Source organism: Ruditapes philippinarum, unplaced genomic scaffold (genome assembly GCF_026571515.1).
Source record: "Ruditapes philippinarum isolate M1 unplaced genomic scaffold, ASM2657151v2 ctg18_1_1_1_1, whole genome shotgun sequence".
In the NCBI taxonomy this organism is placed as follows: Eukaryota; Metazoa; Mollusca; class Bivalvia; order Venerida; family Veneridae; genus Ruditapes; species Ruditapes philippinarum.
Window position 1 is genome coordinate 26,939 of NW_026861115.1, and position 21,904 is coordinate 48,842.

At 32.4% G+C, this 21,904-nt stretch overlaps 3 protein-coding genes across 3 annotated transcripts; 1 reads left to right on the top strand and 2 right to left on the bottom strand.

Moving 5' to 3' along the window:
• Positions 1 to 1,280: 1,280 nt before the first annotated feature.
• Positions 1,281 to 10,930, top strand: LOC132714561 (uncharacterized). Its single transcript, XM_060697451.1, has 4 exons — positions 1,281 to 1,437; positions 8,783 to 8,837; positions 9,263 to 9,364; positions 10,597 to 10,930. Exons 1-4 carry the CDS (start codon positions 1,357 to 1,359, stop codon positions 10,686 to 10,688), a joined length of 330 nt encoding a protein of 109 aa, XP_060553434.1. The 5' UTR covers positions 1,281 to 1,356; the 3' UTR covers positions 10,689 to 10,930.
• Positions 10,931 to 12,059: 1,129 nt separating this feature from the next.
• LOC132714560 (acylpyruvase FAHD1, mitochondrial-like) lies at positions 12,060 to 16,735 on the bottom strand. The gene is made up of 3 exons (XM_060697450.1): positions 16,592 to 16,735; positions 14,285 to 14,381; positions 12,060 to 13,333 (listed from the first exon to the last, which is right to left on the bottom strand). Exons 1-3 carry the CDS (start codon positions 16,657 to 16,659, stop codon positions 12,842 to 12,844), a joined length of 657 nt encoding a protein of 218 aa, XP_060553433.1. The 5' UTR covers positions 16,660 to 16,735; the 3' UTR covers positions 12,060 to 12,841.
• An 89-nt stretch (positions 16,736 to 16,824) lies between these two features.
• LOC132714559 (homeobox protein vex1-like) lies at positions 16,825 to 20,608 on the bottom strand. The gene is made up of 3 exons (XM_060697449.1): positions 19,706 to 20,608; positions 18,919 to 19,094; positions 16,825 to 17,778 (listed from the first exon to the last, which is right to left on the bottom strand). The coding sequence occupies exons 1-3, from the start codon at positions 20,178 to 20,180 to the stop codon at positions 17,278 to 17,280; spliced, it is 1,152 nt and encodes a 383-aa protein (XP_060553432.1). The 5' UTR covers positions 20,181 to 20,608; the 3' UTR covers positions 16,825 to 17,277.
• Between the last annotated feature and the right edge of the window lie 1,296 nt (positions 20,609 to 21,904).

Below are 21,904 nucleotides of genomic sequence, written 5' to 3' on the forward strand. Positions count from 1 at the left end.
AATAATGGCCCTAGGGCTACTAATTGTGGGCATCATTCATTTCAGGGCCAATCATCACCTTTAAGCCAATCTATGACGTGTATTAATACAGAAGCAGTTTAATTTTAATTTACTGTGATATTTTTTGTCCTTGACATTCCTATCTCTGTGCATAGATTTCAACTGTTATGTACAGTATCTTATACAGAGTTGCTTCCCTTATTTGTATCCAAACACGATTAACTTTCTTGTAATGAAATTGTAGCTTTAGTAATTTATTTCTTTAAATTTCAATAAAGCTATGTTTGTAGAAATTACACTCATGGTCTTATTCTAAAATCAAGCTAATCGTGCTTCAATCCTACTTTCAAGCTGATTTGATGACGTATGCGACGTCATTGTTTCACTTTGTGCACGTACTTGTAAATTTAGTGGGCCGATAATGATTATCAGTTATCGGCCCCGGGCCGCAAACACACAATCGGTCACGTGACACTCATAATCAGTTGAAATCCTAGGCAAATTTGTTGCTATATATAGTAACAAGTGTATTAAATGATGATTCTTCAAGCTGATAACGTGATTTATTAAAGACTTCTATCATAACATCTCTTAGATTTAAAATAATTAAAATTGTTGCCTGAATTGGAAATTTTTCAAAATATTTAATAAACAAGGACTTAGTTAACTTCACGTGTTTTAAACCACTATGAATACTATATATATAACCTTTGATATTCAATCTATTTAGAAAGGCATGGCAAAAATAATTTCAGCTACTCGGCGGCAAGGCTGTGCAGACGCATTCAGACAGTGATTATCTTATAAGCATTTCAAGTGCTTGATCAAAGGTTGGAATGGTCCTGGATCTGTTCTGTGTGTGTGTGTGTGTGCGCGCGCGCGCACGCGCGCGTTTTTTTTTTTGAAAAATTTACATGATGTGAGACTCTGATTTTAAATAAGAAGTATTTTAACCCTTTTGAATTTGTCTTAACTTGTACATCTTTAAAGCTTTGCCTTTCTTTATTAACCTATTTCTATTCCATATAAATTGCCAAATTCCTGATACTGCAAAGTTTCTTATGCTATTTTAACACGCTTTGTACTATAAATTTATGATGTTATTATATTCTATAATTCATAAGTCGTATTTAAAAGCTTTCAGTACTTGATATATCACACGTTGTTAAATAACAAAATCACAAACTTGTATTCTTGGAATCTTCTGTAGCCCTGTGTAAAACTACATTTCACATTTTGCGGTCATGCTCTTTTCGCTACAAGTCACAACTTTTCAACTTTTCGGCTCTTTCCGTCAGGCGTGGATGATCGGCAAGTATTCCGAATGCGTCCTGACCTTCGGCAATCGCAACAATCATGCCGTTCGGAACGCCAAAAAACCCTTCCGTCAACCCAATGACGCAGATGCCTCCAAAGGCACCGTCGGCATTGGTTAAGGTATGAATGTAATATATTGAAATGTTAACTCTAGACGTCACGTTAAATAGAACATTGGTCTAAAACTTTCAAAATAAAATTCCCCACCACCCACGAATTTACCGCACTGTCACTGACTGAACAGTTACGTCTGTCAATATGAACTTAGGTTTTGGTTATTACTTGAAGTAAGCAGGATTTATTAATGTAGAATTTAAATTTACCTAGCAAAAGGCTTAACATGGTAAAGGGTCAACTTGGCACGGGTCATAAACAGGTCTAGGATTTCATGATATTTATGGACTGTCAGTAAATTTATGGATAGTCTTTAAATTTAAAGATTTTTCAGTCCATAAATTTACAGATCCTCAATGTTAAATTTGCTGATTTTAGTTTTATACTAAAATCCACAGCTTAAAACAAGTTGTTATATTGATTGTTTCTATTAACAAAGGCACGGATTTATATTACAGGGATCGGACACTCCCAGTTAACCCTATATAAATGCTTAAATATCTTGTTGTGCACCCGATAAAGGTACATTGATCGATAATTTATCGGCGCTAAGCGAAAATGCCCGTTCGCAACGGATACCTACTTTACCAAATACCATATAGCTTTTCCATTTATTATCCGATTTTTGAAATTTAAAGTTTATTTTCAAGGAAAATGCTTGTTTAATTCAAATATCTAATTTGTTTTTTAAAGATACAGATTATCTGTCCGCAACGATGATTGAGAAATTAACTTGACGAAATCCCCGGTAAATTTACATTTTTTATATAAAAAGCAGATATTTGAAATTTATTATTACGGTAACATAATAAATTCAATTTCAAAATTAATAAAAAAAGAAGCCGATGGAAGTTATTCACAGTTGATCAAAGATGCAATATTTAAGATTTATTTGGTTATGTAGTCAAATTAATTGACGCACAATTGTTTTACGGGTAATGTATTGCGGGCTTTACAATTCGCTCAACACGTGAAGTAAATTTATTCATTTTTTAAATACAAGATATTGCTGATATTGTCAGTACATTTATTGCCATTTTCATAGGATAATTAAATTTTCTTCATCATTTATATCATTAGTATTATTTTTTTGTAAATCTGTTTTCAAATGTCGGTGCAGTGAAGTAGACAATCATCGTAACAGTAAAGTACTCTCTTGTGGCTGTCTCGATTACGGCCTTTATAATGTCACTCGTATATTTTAATTATTTCACTCGTATATTTTAATTATTCTTTTTATCTGAATGCCTGTAGAAAGATATTTCTGATATTTTTTAATGTAATGCTAAAAAACAATAAAAATCTTTACAGTTTGAGTCAGTATTATGCGAAATAAAAGTAACTGTTGCTTATTTTTTACACATCACTTAAATTTCTTTGAAGTTTAATTACTTTTGAAGGGGGTTAATTACCAAGTAACAAGTGATAATTGAAAAACTTTATTTTCATTATCAGGTTACATGTGATAATTTCAACACTCAATCTTCAAAAACAAATAGAATTTGAATGTATATTTTGTATGTGCGCGGTCTTTAACTACAGTCCATGGCATGTGTGGTAAGAAAATGATTCTGAATAGGATATATATAAATACAATGTAAATCTATTTTATTTATTAACATTTATAAATGAAATTGAAAATAAACAACTTAATTTGTATAGTCCTTTCTTTGAAAAATAATGAAAATAAACATATGAAGAATAAATCATTTGACGTGAATTGTGAAGGATATGAAAAAATCTGTTTAAAAAAAAAATATATTATAAAACAGCTGTTCTGTATGCCAATAAAAGTTTCTTCCTTGCCAATGTAATGAATTCATCTATATATGAATGAATGTCTAGAATGATCTGAAAATATATTTAATACACTAATTAGTAGAATCACGGATTTACATTACAATATAAATCCGTGGTAGAATATACACTATATTTATACTGATATACAGGTATATCAAATAAAAAATGTACAAATCATTTGGAAATAATTCACAGAAATAAAGACACATTTCAAACATGAATTTCTTTAAAAGTATTTTAGCAGTCAAGAAATATTTTTTTGCAATGCCACCATTAAACCTTTTAAAAATAATTATCTTAAACTGAATCGCGGTAATAATTTATGTTTGACGTAAAAGGGCGTCAAGGTGTAGAGAGAATGCCTAAACAATAAGCGAATATTTTTTAAATTAGGTACTTTTTAACTAAGCGTCGCAGCGTTCTAACGGCGTATTTTCATATATTATTACTTTAGCTGCACAAAATAATACTGTATCAATACATTCATATGTGTATAATTTTTCACAAAGCTGCAATAACACCACATACTCTTGTGAAAATCTGTCATATTTTGCACTCCGAGCGTTCCGCCATCTCATCTGTCCACCTTTATCCGATTCCGCGCATGCGCGCGACGGGACTTTAAGCTAAACGAAAGTGTCCGATCCTTGTAATATAAATCCGTGACAAAGGTAATGAGATAAGTTTCATCTTTGTATGATGACTTTGAAATTTTTGTTATAAGTGAAAATTGAAAGTCATCAAATTGTTCTGAATCTTATCATACTGTTACATTTAATCATATAATCAGTAAATTTATTCTTACTAACCTGCGGTTTTTAATTTTAATACAACTTATACTATTTTCGCATTTAATGTCTATAAATTTACAGATAGAAAAATCTGTGAAATTATAGATGGTCCATAAATTTACAGATTGTCCGTAAATATCATGAAATCCTAGACCTGATAAAATGTCATATTTCTAGGCAAACTAGTAAAATCGGCCCCAAGTTGAATCGGCCCCAAAATTAGTCAAATCGGCCTCAAAATTAGTCAAATCGACCACACAACAATTTTTAAAAAGTCAAATCGGCACCAAAACTAGTCATATCGGTCCCAAAATAGTCAGTTATTTTTGTGAAACATCCTGTTTTGGTTAAAATTAGTCCAAATATTTAGACGTAACCGCGGATTTGAAGCTATTTTTTACATGGGTCAAATTCACATTTTCCGATAAACATCAAACTGTAAAAAAAAGAAAATGCAATGTCTTTCAATGAAGGACTAGGTAAGGTTATTAACTGAAAATTGCGCTTTAATAACTTAAATGTACCAATTAAAATGATTCATTACAAAATTGAAAAACTTTAATGCTAGTGATAATTGTTATTTATGTAATTATGCAGGTGTGCTATGATTGTTGATTGATTTCTACATTTAAATACAATTAAATATCTTCATATAAAGTCGGTCTGCGTTTGAAGATAAATAATTGTGTGAGAAACAAACAATTATCATGTGTCTAACAATTCAGTCCTTGTCTCAAGTTATCATGCATTGAATTCGGCTTCTATAACAAACAATTTTGTGTGAAGTGATTTTTCTAGCAACAGTCAAAAGTGTATTTTACTGTTAACTGTTAGTTACTTAGTGATCTTTTGTGCATTGATTATTTTCCTTTAATTTTGGAGATTACTTACGTTGATGGACTTAATTGTAAAATTGCCATTTGTTCTTTTTAATAACTTTATTAAAATAATAGAAAATAGCAGAGTAATGTTCAGTGATAAGAAGTGACAATAATTTGTGTGAAAAACCTCATATGCTTCATACAGTTACAATAAATAACATGTATCCTGTTTCATATGTTTAAAGTACATTGAAGTTAAACGTTATACTCGGGCAATAAATTAGATTGATTATTATATGTTTTGTTCTTGTTTTCTTTGTAATCAATGGTTTGTCATTTGGTATTCTCATCCACACAATTGTTTTTTTTATCAATATGCATGCAACATTTATAAAAAAAAAAGAAAATGAAAAATGAATAAAGAAAATAAAAGAATGGGGCCGATCTGACTTGAGGCCGATTTCACTTGGGGGGCGATTCGACTATATCAGTTAACTTACGGTTAACCGTTTAACCAAGAGACTGTCAATTTGTATAATAACCTATTAATCAACAGTCTCTAATTGTCAGTGTTTGGAGACTTGGACCCTCAAAGACTGGAAAATGCTGATTAGTAGGGGCCCCTATAAATATTCATGTGTTTAATTTATGAATATATACCTTATATAATTATTGCCCATTATTGACTATTGTTGTATTATATGGGGTAAAGGAAACACAAACTACATAAATAATGTTTGTAATGTACAAAAAGGAATTGCTGAAATCATTTTACAGCAACCACAAAGATCTACTTCAGTGGAGCTTTTCCAATCTCTTAACTGGTTACCATTCCTTGATAGATAAGTCACTTTTCGTAGTTTTCAATGTGAGCGAAAAGAAGATCTCAGAACTTGCTTATAGAAATTATGCAAATAAATGGGGAGTAATCATCGTAGATATTATTAGTTTCTAATAATATACTTCTACAAACTGTGATTTTACTTTAAAATTCTATTAAAACTCTGTAATTCATATTTTTAAAGTCACTCGCTCACTTTCATAAAAAAAGTCACTTGTATTTTAGGCATACCGTGTAAATATTACCAGGCGGATCTTGTTTTTAAATTTTTAAATAACATGGATTGGAAAGAATTGACAACTTTATGGGATAACAAAATATACTATTTAAAATCTAGCTCACGAAAAAAATTGTATTATGGACAAAACCTAAAACAAATTATAAAGACACATTTTCTTATCATGGCATGGACATTTCTTTAAATATTCGCAATGTTGATAATCAAAAAATACAAACGTTACACATATCTTGATGTTAATGTGAATGAACAACAAACAAATAAATGAAGCAATAGACATATATGTATGTTTAAACAAATTGTTAAGTTGAGTGTCTTTCAAGTGTAATCTTATTAAAAAAATGACACATATTATACATGTTTACCTAAATGCAAGTTCTGTTGTTGTCGTTGTTTCAGAAGGTCACATTGGAAATAAGATAAATATGATTGCTGTTGTATATTCTTAATGTGATACTTTCTCTAAATAAAGATAATAGATTATTATTATTATGCTGTTGGGGTTATTGCTGAGCTCTATGCTATTTGCAAGTTTACTTTTAGAATACTAGACAGTATCTGCCCATGATAAACAGGAAAATGAATTATTTATTACTGAACAACTGCAGAATCGGGAGTTAAATTTTAAATGAGTCCAATGCTTCTTGTTATCCCCCGCCGAAAAATTTCGGCGGAGGATATAGAAATAGTCTCCGACCTTCCTTCCGTCCTTCCGTCCGACATTTTTGTCCGGAGCATATCTCTAAAAGTATTTGAGTTATCAACTTGAAACTTCATAGGTGGATAGACCTGATTGAGGAGGAGTGCAGTGCACAAGAATGATAACTCTACCTTGCATGATTTTTGAGTTATTGCCCTTTGTTATTTTTCAAAATTGATTTTTGTCCAGAGCATAACTCCAAAAGCCTATGAGATATTAACATGAAACTTCATAGGTGCATAGATCTCACTCAGGAGGTGTGCAGTGCACAAGAATGATAACTCTACCTTTCATAATTTTTGAGTTATTGCCCTTTGTTATTTTTCATACCTAATTTTTCACCTGAGTGGAGCATAACTCAAAAAGTGTTTGAGATATCAACATGAAATGTCATAGGTGGATAGATCTTATTGAGGAGGAATGTTGTGCGCAAGAATGATAACTCTTCCCTATACAATTTTTGAGTTATTGCCCTTTGTTTTTTTTCATGCTATTTTGTCCAGAGCTTATCTGAAAAAGTATTTGAGGTATCAACTTGAAACTTCAAAGGTGGATGGATCTCATTGAGGAGGAGTGCAGTGCTTAAGAATGATAACTCTACCCTGCATTATTTTTGAGTTATTGCCCTTTGTTATTTTTCAAAATTAATTTTTGTCCAGAGCATAACTCAAAAAGCCTTTGAGATATCAAAATGAAACTTCATAGGTGCATAGATCTCACTCAGGAGGTGTGCACTGCACAAGAATGATAACTCTACCTTTTATAATTGTTGTGTTATTGCCCTTTGTTCTTTTTCATACTTAATTTTTCAATTCAATTTTTTTCTCAAAAAGTATTTGAGGTATCAACTTGAAACTTCATAGGTGGATAGATTTTACTGAGGAGGGATGCAGCACACAAGAATGATAACCTACCCTGCATTATTTTTCAGTAACTGCCCTTTGTTAGCTCGACTTTTCTATGAAAAGGGGAGCTATCCTACTCGCCCCGGCGTCGGCGTTGGCGTCACACCTTGGTTAAGTTTTTCGTACCACCCCACTTTATTTCAGAAGTATTACAAGTATGGCTTTGAAACTTACCATACTTGTTCACCATCATAACCTCCATCTACAGACAAGAGTACATAACTCTGTCAAGGTTTTTGACAGAATTATGGCCCTTTTTTTGACTTAGAAAGTGTATTGAGCTTGGTTAAGTTTTTTGTACCACCTCACTTTATTTCAAAACCATTGGAGGTATTGCTTTGAAACTGACCATACTTGTTTACCATCACGACCTTCATCAACAGACAAGAGGACATAACTCTGTCAAGGTTTTTGACAGAATTATGCCCCTTTTTGACTTAGAAAATACATTGAATATGGGTAAAATCCACTTATTGCCTTAACCCTTTGAGATATTGCTTTGAAACTTTTAATGCTATTTCACATCATTACCCCCATCTGTACGCAAGAGAAGGTAACTCTGTCAAGGATTTGTTTTAAAAATTAAGGCCTTTTATCGACTTAGAATCTTGGTTAAGTTTTTAGTACCAGTCCACTTTTTGACTGAACTGTTTGAGATATTAATTTGAAAGTTGGAATACTTGTTTACAATCATGATTCCCAAACATGTCCAGGAGAAGGTAATTCTGTCAAAGATTTTATTTGAATTATGGCCCTTAACTGTCAATGTTTTGTATTATAGGCAAGCACTAAAAAACTTAAAAAATCTAAAAAAATTCATTCCTATCCACTTGTTCACTTTACCATAAATTATGTCATATAAACATTGCTGTAATATTCAAGGGTATCAAACAACTAGTTCACTTTAAAAATACAGAGATTCTTGTATTGCCTTTTACTGCAAAAACTTTTTTTATTGGCAAGCAATAAAAAAGTCCAGCGCGCTGTCTTACGGACAGCTCTTGTTATTTTCAGCCATCAGTATTCACATAGGTTTCAAATCTGTAATCACTATAGCCATCAGTTTTCATTACCAAAAGACCTCTTAAAATGGAATTATTCCGCTCTACTACATATACATTCTTCCAATGAGCAAACACATTCGGCGGGGGATGGCCATGTTGACATGGCTCTTGTTCACTTTTAAAAGGGGAGATGTTATTTAAAAAAGGTTTTAATAATTGTTGATCTATGTATTTTGCCTCTCTTTTTTCAGACTGGAAGGTGGGCAATGTTTTTGTCAGGGATATTTTATGGTGCATGGAGATTAAGTAAGTACCTTTCATCTTGTGAGATCTTTATTTTAAATGATCAGCTATGTTTAATCATCCTCCAACATTGTGAATATTTATTTTGAGATCTGCTGCTTGAAAGGAGTGGGGCAAAATGTTGTAGTTGATGAGAAAGTGTACAACAGGCCTACTATGATATCATCGTGTTATCATTGCTTATTGCTTAAGGAATAGCAGGGCCTTTTAATATGTCAGTGTTCCTAGTATCATACAGTATTCTGATACATTAATGCAAAGTTTAAAAAAAAATACAACTTACTGATTTTCTAAGATACATATAAAAACTAAGATCAAATTGCCACCTGCCATATGATCCACAATCCAACAAATATTCAATGTTTTTGGTGTGCACTTCAACGATAGCTAACACTTACTGACATAACATTAATGCTATTTTTTTCCAGATAGCTTAAAGCCTGTGCAAGAGGCCATAAATGAAAGAGATGAAATTCTTCACGAGTTCATCAAGGCTAGAAAATACAGATTCTTCATCGATAAGGGTGACGGTAAGTGTCATTTTATAAAGCTCTCTGCACTTCACCCTTAACCTCTGAATTTGTATTAACTATTATGAATAAATTTGCCTTTCTTTGAATTAGGTGTAATTTATTCAAGTTTAAGGCATTTGAATTAAAAAAAAAAAAAAAATTGAGTCACCAAAAGTATAAAGCCTTGCCAGCAATGAAGAACCTGTTCAGGTTGTACGGATATGCAGGTTCATGACATGGCTCTAAACTGTTGACAAAGGCTAATCTCTGTCGTTACTATCAGGTAAAGGGTTTAAGCAGCTGTAATAACTCAACTGCCAAATAGGATGTAGCTTTAACTTCAATGCCCTCTAACCTGAACCTAAATTTATAATATTATACAAAAAAAAATTATGCAAACATTTCTATAAATCCAACACAAAAAAGTTTCATCACTGTCAAGGTACATTACTAAGCATAAACATTCATTTCATTGTTTTGCTAAGAGCTTTAATTAAAAAGTAATGTCTGTGATTGATCTACTTCTTTGTGCTATATCTACGGTGTGATATCACTGTGAACAGAAAGTAGTATCTCTTTTGTGACCATGTAATTTTATATTATGAGCTAGATGGGTGTTTGTCATCCACTTTTTTTGTTTTACTGCATGAAGACAGCTTCATATGAACCACACTTGCACTGAATTGGTATCAGGTAGATCTTAGCTATTGCTTTAAAGTGGCCAGATGCCATCATGCAGTTGGGGTTCCGAATTAGGCATGTTTGCAATTTCATTATTATGGGTCATTTATTTTTACAATACCCATAACTGGATTTTTTTATGAATAATAAACTGATAATAAAATCATGCTTGGTGCTGGTTCTAATATCAAACAGTAAAAAAAGTTTGTATGGAATGTCACTCTACCCAAATAAAATCTGCAATGACACAGGCTTAGAATTTTGACATGTCTCTTGTGGTTTGGCTGGCCTGTCTCTTTACAGTTTAATGATTGCATTGAGGAGAGAAAATCTAATATTGTTGCCAACATTTTAAGGAAAAATTCATGTTAAAAGTTGCACATTTGGACCAAATTTATAGTAAATTGTGGTCACTTAAATGCTTTTGATGCCCCTTTATGACAGTCAGTATAGAAAATTATCATACCCTACCCAGCCAACTTCAAACGACCACCCCTTCCGTCCATTCATTTTTAGAAAATATCAACAAAATGATTGGTGTCCATAACAATTTGATTTTTATTTTGCAGAGGATGCATATCTGTTGTTGAAACAAGTCCAAGGCGAACCAGCAGGAGAATTGCCTGAAATCAGAAAACCACTTCTTTTGGACGATGAATAGAATCAAATTTATAATTTAATGTTTGAACATATTTGTGAAGTGAACTTTTAAACAACTTAAGATAATTATTGGAGCTTTTGCACTGTATCAGGACATGGAACAGTGTTTTCTCATATAATATGTAAAACAAATTATGCATAAGTATGCATAACAAAGAAAAAGTGCAGAAAGAAAATATTATTAGCGAGTGCCAGAAGGATACTATGTATTTTTGAATGAATAAAATTTCTGTAAATACATAATTGTGTTTAAAGTGTTATACCCTATTGTTTGTTGTTTTATGGTTATGGCTTTGTCCATCCATCCATAGACAATTTGTTTCTGCTGGATAACTAAGGAGATCTATAATTGTCATGAGTAGTAGTTTTTAAACCCCCATTTGAAAAACCGGTCATATAGTTTCCCCCCTGCGGGCGGGTGGCGTCTACAATTTTGTCTGGAGCATATCTCCTACACACAAGGAGGAATTTTAATGAAACTACACAGAAATGTTCACCACTATACGCACATGAACCAGGTCTCTAGGTCAGTCATACTTGGTCATTGGAACTTCTACATGCATAGTGGGATTTCAATATAACTTGGCACAAATGTTCACCATTGTGAGGCGGAGTGTCACATGCAAAATTTAGGTCCCTGCAGTCAATGTCACGCAGGGGTCAAAGTTCAGAAAAATATGAAAATAAGTATTCTGGTCATTTAGTCATCATTTTTTGAGGGATTGAAACATAAATGGTCATCATGACTACAGGTGTGAAATATATAATTTAGGTTAATAAAATTATGTGCAAGGTCAATGTCACAAAGATGATGAAATAAAGAGATTTTGTCCAGAGCATATCTCCTACACATGTGGATGGATTCTAATGAAACTTCATAGAAATGTTCACCACTATGAGAAGCAGTGTCATGCGCATAAACAAAGTCTGTAGGACTGTCAAAGTCACACTAAGAGGTCATTGAAAAATGCTTGTCCGGAGCAAAACTTTTACATGCATAGAGGGATTTCAATATAACTTGGCACAAATGTTCACCATTGTAAGGCAAAGCGTCACATGCATAATTCAAGTGCCTGTTGTCAAGGTCACACTTAGGGATCAAAGTTCAGGTAATATGAAAATGTGTATTCGAACCATTTAATCATCATTTAATGAGGGATTGAAACACACATGTTCATTATCGGGACTACAAGTGTGACACATGTAATTTAGGTTAATATGGTTCAATTACTATATTTTTGGGGGGTGTATGAAAAAATAAACATTCAAAGCTAATATGGTTAAATTTGAAACTTTAATCAATACAATAATCTTATAAATTAAATATATACATAATTATAAGCAATTTTTTTTATTTTGATAATTTAACAAATGAGATCACATAACATTATAAGCATAAATTCCTGATTAACAAAAATCAATGAAGAAGAGTTGACATCAAATTATAAGTTTATGGCAATTGAGAATTATAATTTTTAGACTTCATTTTAGGAAAGGATCATTAAATCAGATAAAGAAACACTGTTTACGGTATATACAGTGAGCTGCATTTAATATAAAAACTAGAGAGGATTTAAAGTATTGTGCTTATTTGTTTGCCATAACCACTATTTGGCTATGATAAATTTAGTATATTTTAAAGCGCTGTTGCTGATTATGAAAATATCTTGTACAGTCTGCAAATGCCACTTCAGAAATAAAAGTACCACAGTCTCCTTGATGGAAATGTGGGGACAATTTTCATAACAATTATGCAATATTTTATAAAAATTTCTGTACAAATGTATAGATTTTATCATGCATTGTGAAATGCACATGACTTGGAGTAACAGCTAAGTTTAAAGCTTCTGCTAGATTAAATCTCAAGTGCTATAGCCTAACAAATAGTACTCTGAATCAAAAATATTTTATGTCTATTTTTGTGAGGAACATCTTAACTATGTTCAGAATTGTATGTTTTACTGCAAGGTTCTGACCCAGAATCTACTTTAGATATGTCAATGTTAAAAGTAATTAAGTTTAAGTAATGGCAAGTGCAAGCTCTCACATAGGAATTCCTGGATATACTGGCACTCTCCAATTAATACAAAGTAACGAAATGACCACCTCTCCTGATTATCATAATGTTTTTAAAGAAAATTAACCCTTTTTCACCTATTTAGCTTGGTCTATTTTAAATTTCATATTGACGATATCCCCTAGTCCCGCCTCTATCACATCACCACTGGCAACAGGTCCCACCCCTTCGGGCGTTCCTGTAAGAATTACATCCCCTTCTTCTAGCTTAAAATATCTGCTTATATAACTTATAAGATAAGGAATGCTAAAAATCATATCACTAGTTCTGCCATCTTGTTTAGTAGTATCATTCACCTTCAGCCACAAACGAACATTTCCTGGATCTGAAATTTTATCTTTGTCAATAAAACCACTAACAGGGCAAGACGTATCAAAACCTTTGGCAAGTGACCATGGCTGGCCCTTTTTCTTGGCTTCATCCTGAAAATCCCGTGCTGTCATATCAAGTGCAAGAACATATCCACCTATATGATTACTTGCATCTTGTTCCGGTATTGCCGAACCTGATTTTCCAATCACAATTCCCAGTTCAACTTCGTGATGAAGAGAAGAGCATCCAATTGGAATCTGAAATTTAAAAAATGCATATTTGATATAATGAAATTGGAATTGGAACATTGCTGTTGCAAAGATTGCAATATAGACAACAATGACAAGTTTTTATGGGTATATAGCTATATTGAGCCGTCTGTAATTTGCCGAATTATTTTTATATGCTAATGTTTTCAGTAGGGGAGGCATAGAGATTTACCCTTGTCCTGCCCTGGTGTCAGTTCATACAGTCTGTTTTTGTTATGTATATAATCTCCAAAAGTATTAACTGCTAAAGCTATGAAACTTTCTAAATAGTTTCCAGTATCTAAACTTAAACATCTGGGCATTTTAACGCAAATTTATTTGAGATCAGCTGCCTTGCCCCCTGATAATTTTTCAAAAAGTCACAATATCTGTCTGCAGACTGTAGTTTGTGAAAAGTATAACTACTACAATAACTGCTACAGTCATGAAACTTTTTAAGAAAAGATGTCAACATTTAAACTTTTATACTTTGGTATTTTATCACAAATGTGTCATCAGCAAAGTTATACCTGCTGATAAATAAATATAAATGAAGAAACTTTTTAGAAATGTGTCACAAGTAACTTCAGTAAGTATACTGAACCAAAAAAGAAACTTTCGCAAAGTATGTGCTAGTTGTTCAAGGGTACCACTTAGATGTACACACTTATATACATGAAGTAGCTTGTAAAACTCGTTTTGTTTGCAAAATTGGTCAGCTAATCCCCGTATAAAAGCCCGATATGTTTGTTCAACATAAAATCGAGTTTCAAAAGGATTGAAAAACTGTACTAACATATCTACATTCAAACTTAGAGAAAGTTTCTTTTTTGTTTCAGTATATATTTGCTACAACTTGCTAAGAATTGCTGTCAGCGTGTGAACTACTGCACCTGGGTATTTTGACACAAACTTTTTTTAGAGTTATGCCCCCTCATAAGCTAAAAATCATTTCAATACCTTGACATTTTCGCCCTCTGTAATGTAGGATGAAGTTGGTTTTAAAAACAATATAGGTTTTTGTGGCACTGGATTTCCAAGTTCTGCAGCATGTGCTCTGAAACATACAAATTCATTTTGTTGTTAATGATGCAAAGTAAATGCATGTTGAATGAAAGTTGACTGCAGGAGAAAATCATGCTTGACTGTAATTCCAGCACTTGATAATGAATCATAGAAACTGGAATACAAGATGTAAGAAATATGTGGCATATTCTCAACATCCATGATAGTTATATAATCTTTACAAGTAGAGGTCACGGTTACATGTCATAATGCCAAATTTCAAAGTAGTGAAAATATTGTAAGATGTAAAAATATGGTACATTCTTAAATTGAATGTGCTATAGCCACCAAATACCTCTTTTGATTATAATGTTATTTGTTTATAGTGAAATTAACCGTTTTAAACTTTTTTTGTTTCCTTTAACACTTTACATACTAAATGATAGGTCTTTAAACTTTGTCAACTTAAGACAATGGAGGAACATCAATTTAGTGGTGTTTTTCAGCCCGGATGGTCAAAAGTTAAAGATTATTGATGATATTTATGAAAAGAATGAAGGCTGAATTTTCTATTTCAATATTTTTTTCTGTTTTAGAAAGCATGAAATGGTAAAGTTAACAGGTCTATATCAAACTCATCCATTTTTTGCAAAAACCTGTATAGATATATAAACTTGTGCAAACCAAGTCTATTATATAGTTTGAAATTTTCTATGAATGAAGTATATATATTTTGAAATTTTCTTCAAAATCATGAATAGTTTTGTTCAGATTAAAAGTGAGACAAGTCTATTTAGATAATTAGCATGTTAAGGGTTAATGAAAAGGTAATAACCAATGACCATTATTAGGCATGGCAAAAAATCTTCAGTTGAAAAAGGGGCTTTACTTAAAATTAATTTCAGGACTATCTGTCCTTTTGAAATGGTTATCTTTTGTGTTAATATTAAAACATGTTGCTTATGTATACCATGTTTGAAGTGAATAGCTTTTTATGTTACTTAGAAAATGGACCTTAAGGAAAGGTTAGCATAACCACTAGCTGGGATAGCGTTAATTAAAGTCTATTTTCTCAGAAATTATCAAACATATTCACTTCAAGCTTGGTATAATACATGTTCACTGTTAAAATATGATGTCATTTCAAAAGGACAGATAATATTAAAATTTATTTTGGCAAAATTTTTCCCCTTTCTGACTTTTTTTTGGGCTAAGTTCCATTTCTCAAACTATTCTTTTCAAAATGCTTTTTTCCCTCTAAAATTGTTATTTTCCCCCCTATTTAAGGGATACGGACAAAAGCCCCCCCCTCCCCCGGACAAAAGCCCCCCCCCCATCTAAAAATGACAAGGTGGACAAACCCCCCCCATGAAATTTACACATTGGACAAAAGCCCCCCCATGAAAAATACAGGTAGACAGGTAGGACAAAAGCCCCCCAGTCCATGAAACATTGTTATTGAGAATCTCATCAGTTTCATTCCGGAACTAGATGTATTGAGACAAGTCAAAAATGCAATTGTTTTAAAAGATAATTTACATTAAGATTTAAATTTAAATGTACAAAGTTCTAATTTGATTTATTGTGTAATTCGTATATAATTCATTGATGATATGAATGTTTTTATGTTTATTATATATTGTACAGTACAAATGTAAATATTTTCAGAGAATCATTTATCAATGCTTATCAAGGAAATAAAAGTGGAAGGCGCATACTTGTCTAGATTTATTTGTAGTATAACCCAAGTTCCCTAACACTGGGCGTGTGAAAAAAGATAGTTATCAGTCTGGTCTATAAACCTTAGCGGGGCTTTTGCTGGATGGGGGTTGGGGACGGGGGCTTTTGTCCAACCTCTATTTTTGATGGGGGGGGCTTTTGTCCTATGTGTAAATTTCATGGGAGGGGCTTTTGTCCACCTTGTCATTTTTAGAAGGGGGGCTTTCGTCCGGGGGGGGGGGGGCTTTTGTCCTACACTCCCTATTTAAAGCCCTGTGCACATTTGTCACGAGAGCAACTGACTTAGATCAGCTGGTAAATAAATTTATTGGACTTTAAGACAGATAGCTGCATGTCTCTATAGAAAGTCTAGATTGCTGACTTTCTTGTATGATAAAAACTTTTATACACAGCCTGTATTTGCAAGTAAAATTGTAACTTTCATTCACTCAAGATAAGGGACAAAGTTATACATTTTACAAATATTTTCAGGTTTGATATCAGTTATTACACATGCTGTCACCGTTGTCACAGAACAATTACCTATAATTCCGCCCAACAGCGACGATTTTTCTACCCCACTGGGTGAATTGTGTCAATTTTGAAGCCATCTTGAAACGTGAAAAGTTACCTCCCTTCCTTTGTATAGGGTACTACCAAAAAGTTTTACCACATTACATTTAAGTGGTGTAACATACGGCGTGACATGTCATATGTATATGTTGTAATGTTGACCAAAATCTAAGCATCGAAAATAAATTAATAACAACTATAACTCTAGTTTGTTTTGTTTTTAGATTTTTTTTCGATACATATAATGACAATAAAATGTTTATAAATATTTAATACAAAAACGAAGCATTTATTGTATATACACAAGACTTAATAATACAACTTTATGAACTGAAAATGAAATAGCTGAAAAATAGAAATTGTAAAAGCGTAAAAATGTCCATTTGCTAAAACTTATGTAGATATACTCAATTAAATTGTACATATAAACGGAAAAGCAAGTTCTATTAAGCCGAATCTATGGTGTGTCTCGTTTTCATTTTGGCATTGCCGCTGAATTTATTGAGTGGAATCATTAGCACTATACCAACATCTTCAATTTGAAACATCCCAAATACGTACATTTCATAAAGTAAACAATGTTCAGGTGCTATCGTAATTTCTAGATTACAATTTACACAACGTATAGCTACATTTCAAACAGCATTTATAAAACATCACCTTGCATGGTTTACGAAATGATATCCAGAAGTATTCGGCGAATGACCCATATTAGGCAAGCTATGTCTTCCTGGGTACACTGCTAATGGTACATGAAGTCTACTCGCGCTTGCAAATGAGTTCATCTTATCACGTGCAGTGTCATTTCTAAGTATATTCTGAATGTCACTTGTGTGGTGTATTTTTTGTAACACAGCATTATCCAACCCTGTAGGATGTGCATTTGGAAACATATGAGGTTGCCTGGTCGTATTTCCGTTGGGAGAGGATAATTGTTGCCCTGTAGGAAGTCTCATATCTATCGGTGACGGCATCCTGCCGTATGTTTGGTTGGTTGGATTTGGAGAGGTTAAATGAAAAGGTGGTGGGCAAATACCGAACGCAGCTAACTGGGCGACATCAACGCCACCTGTAGGCAAACAAAAAGCCTGAGACTGTTCCTCTTCCCGTTGTTGGCGCTTCTCTTTCATGCGTCTATTTTGAAACCATGTCTTAACCTATAAAACAAGACAATACTGTTAGTTTGTTTAAAATGTATATTTGAGTGACGTGTGTTACAACATACATTATGGACATGCATTGCGAAATAAATCAACATCCGGCTCTTTGGGCCTATAGTTCACCTAAAATAATAACCTAACTTAATAAAGCACATGTGCATGTTGTTTTTTTTGGTTTTTGTTGGGTTTTTTTAAACAAATTATAACGAATAGATAAAGGATCAAATGATATTAAAGGTAATAAGCATATGATTTTAAAATATACATGTATGTAATATATATGAAAAGACATAAAATATCTGAAGTTTGAAATTTATGAATTCAGCTGATTTTGCCTAGATCTACTCTGAAATGCTTTTATAATAATAATAATAATAATAATAATAATAAATAATAATAATAATAATAATAGGCATGATTAATCTTCATTTGATTTAACCAAATAAAATATTGTTAGATAAAGAGAATATTTCGTGTATGTTACAAAATCAAAAGTCATGACACATTTTAATGTTTGTTTATGCTCAATCTTTAATCTTAATTACTACGTTGAACTCGGATAAGTTAAAATTAGGCAGACATGCAACGGGATATCGAACTGGATTGACTGCATGATTTGAGAAGACTTATTTGTCATCCCAGACAAATCAGGCTGCTAAATGACTTCTGTACACATTTGGTGGGGGGGGGGGTGGGGTGGCGGTATAACTGCAATGTAATAACTATATACAAAGTAATTGCAATTATTAAATCGCATTGACCTCTGTCACACATGCTTTTATCTCATAGACAGCAGGATACGCGGGTAAAGTATCACCTTAAATAGTATGTAATCCTTTAAATGCACATGTCATCACTATGTTTTGTTAACCAAATTGACAGATTATATCTAGTCTTGGGGGAAACATGTTGGTCTTTTGCTTTTCATTTCCGATTAATATGTACAGAATTTTCAGTTATAAAAGAATAGACCCATTCATATTTAATGTTTTAGTATAAAAAGTTTTAGTCTGATATTGAAGAAGTTTTAGTCTGATACTAATGTCTTATAATGTTAAAAATCCAGTACACCATGTGCATGTATGAAATCTAATAGACGTATTTTCATTTGATGAAAGTAAAATATTGTCACATTACCTGTTGTTCTTTAAGCTTCAATGCCTTTGCGATGTTGGTTCGATCGCTCGCAGTTAGATACTTTTGAGTTTTGTATCGTTTCTCCAATTCCTTTAGTTGTTCTCCACTGAAAGCTGTGCGGGCCTTTTTCCGTCCACGTGACAGTTCGTCACTGCACGTGCTCTCATTGTCTACATCTTAAAATAAAGTAATCGTTGGATATATTTCTTGTTATTTTTACATATAGTGAGTAAAATCAAAATTTGCTGAAAGAGTCTTAAGAAAATCTAATGCGTATGTTTTCGGGTTTTACTTTCACGACAAATGGTTAAAAGCTAAATAAGTAATCTTATATCCGGCCATCATTGCAAAAAGAAAAAAAAGCAATAAAATTAAAAGTGTATGTTTGTAAATATTTTGTGTAAAATTTAATTTTTATCCCCAGAAAAATCTGAATTAATAAATTTTATCCCAAAGAAGGAATACATAGTGCAAGTTTTTAAAAAAAAAGTTTTGAAAATAAGAAGTTAATGTTGTTCAAAATCTAATGCACCGTCGTATATTTTCGGTTTTTACTTTCACGACAAATGGTTAAGGTAAATAAGTAATCTTATATCCGGCCATCATTGCAAAAAGATGTTTGTAAATATTTTGTGTAACATTTAATTTTTATCCCCAGAAAAATCTGAATTAATAAATTTTATCCCAAAGAAGGAATATATAGTGCAAGTTTTTAAATAAGTTTTGAAAATCAGAAATTAATGTTGTTCAAAGTTTATTTTAAAATAAGGTTACTGCAGCTACATACCTGAGGTCGCGTATGCTGTAGACGTAGGACTTTGTTTTTCCTCTTCCGGGCAACTCACGTTGCTTGTATCTATCACCATTCTGTCGTCTGCAAACGATTCGTCAGATGATGGTGGCGTGCACGTGGAATCCAAACGTCGTCGTTTCGGCGAAGGCATTATAGGTGTAGAATGGTTTGGCATATGAGACATTGAAGGCAATAATGTGGTCTGCCTCTCAAAAGAACCATGAACCATATTTTCTGGCACTGGTAACCTTAAGTCCATTGTGAGCATTCCATTCACATGTGCACTGTTAATCCATTTTTGTAAATTGTCATTTGAATTGTAGTCAACAGAGCTAGGTGACTTCCTTGACTCAAGATAGCACAAATATGGTGAGTCTGTATCACGCTCCTGCTGTTCATCGTGACTGCTTATTGCCAAGCTCTCAACAGAGAAACTTTGTCGTTTCGTGCCTTTTTGCTTAAACAACATTGTAGCAAGCGACTAGAGTCCTCACTTAAAATGCCGCTTATTAGTCAAATAAGAAATATCCCACAAGGCACTGATTAATAATAAATATAATGTATCTTATGAACTCTGAAGATCTATATGCTAAGAACTAGTATAAAATATAGATAAAACTGTTCGACCGCCAGATGGAATTAAAATGACTGTACCAAAGCCTGGGAACAGATATAAAATTACAAGTAGGTGTCATAAACAGTTTTTTACTCAAACTTTTTGTGTCAATTGTCTGATGGCTTGGATAATTTACCGGACTAAACATGTTAACTATCGACTTTCACATTATCTTTTGTTACTCTATTAAGTACCTATAACAGTTTAGAGTAATGTTTTGTGCAATTGACCAACCGTTGGCAGATTACACTAAAGAAAGAATGGACAAACAATAAAAATGTGGCGAACTATTGAGTAAATAATCGCACCTTATGCTTTGCATTAGCTCCTCGTTGAAAGACGTGATTAACGCAAACAATGGCATTAAGGATTTTACAAACAACTGGTCAATTAGTTATCAAAACTGTACATACGTTACATAAGGGGTTAATATACTTATATCAATACAATCAAAGCTCGCTCATCTGTCGCGTGCTTTATGCGGATATCTTCGCGATTTATCGTGAAAAGGAGACATAAAAGTTTTGCTGAATGGATTATAATCGGATGATAATCAACAAGATTTAAGATGACATGATTGGGAATGTATCAAAAGAAAAGATTTTTCTTTATTTCAAATGAATTCCATACAGGTCTAATAATTTACTTAAAGAATAATCTCTTACAATTCTTTCATTTAATTTATTTGTCAGAAAGAAATGAAAAGTATAAGTTACTTATAACGTAAATATCAATCATTCCATAATCTTCGTTATTCTATCACTTTGATGTTTTGTTTATCAGATAATAATATTAATAAAATAATCTTACATAAAAGGGACAATATTGTGAATTTGAAATGGCCTATTATAGTCCTTAGTTAATGAAAATCTAATTTTAACATTTAATAGCTTGGAAGGGTATTTTCTTATAAAGCAATACTCTAATGCGAAAAAAAACAACAAACAAAACAACAACAACACAAACACTCTGCTACCCTAGAAAATCTTATTCAAAATCCACTCTATGGATATAGACACAAAAGAAGGCTTTCCTTCCGCGTAAAACAGTATAGGTAAATATACAAATTATAAAAAAGACACACAATATCATCATGTTATTTTCCCCTTTATTCTCGAGATTCTTCATCAAAATGAACAACAAAAACAAACAAAATGCACTCTAAGCACATGGATATATAATTATCATAAACAAATAATATAACATGTATGTACTTAATTCCCCTTCACTGTTCATGATTAAAAATGTGAAACCTTAACTAATAAAATATAACATTTTGACATATAGATTCCTAGGAATATTTATGTCCTGTGAGTCAACTTTCTTCTTTACCAGTTAAAAGCAAATATTAGCACATCATTTTAAAAAAATCTTTTACTCTATTTACTTAATCAAATACAAGTCTACAGCAGAATTTTAAAATTACTTATAAGCGCAAAAGAGCGATCAATAATGCCTTGCTACTTTGTCACAAATATACAGCCAACAAAACCTGCTTCTATATCTGTACATTCTGACCAAGCATTATACTGTTGGCTGATCAATTGAAGCATTTTGATATTGAAATCACTCAAACT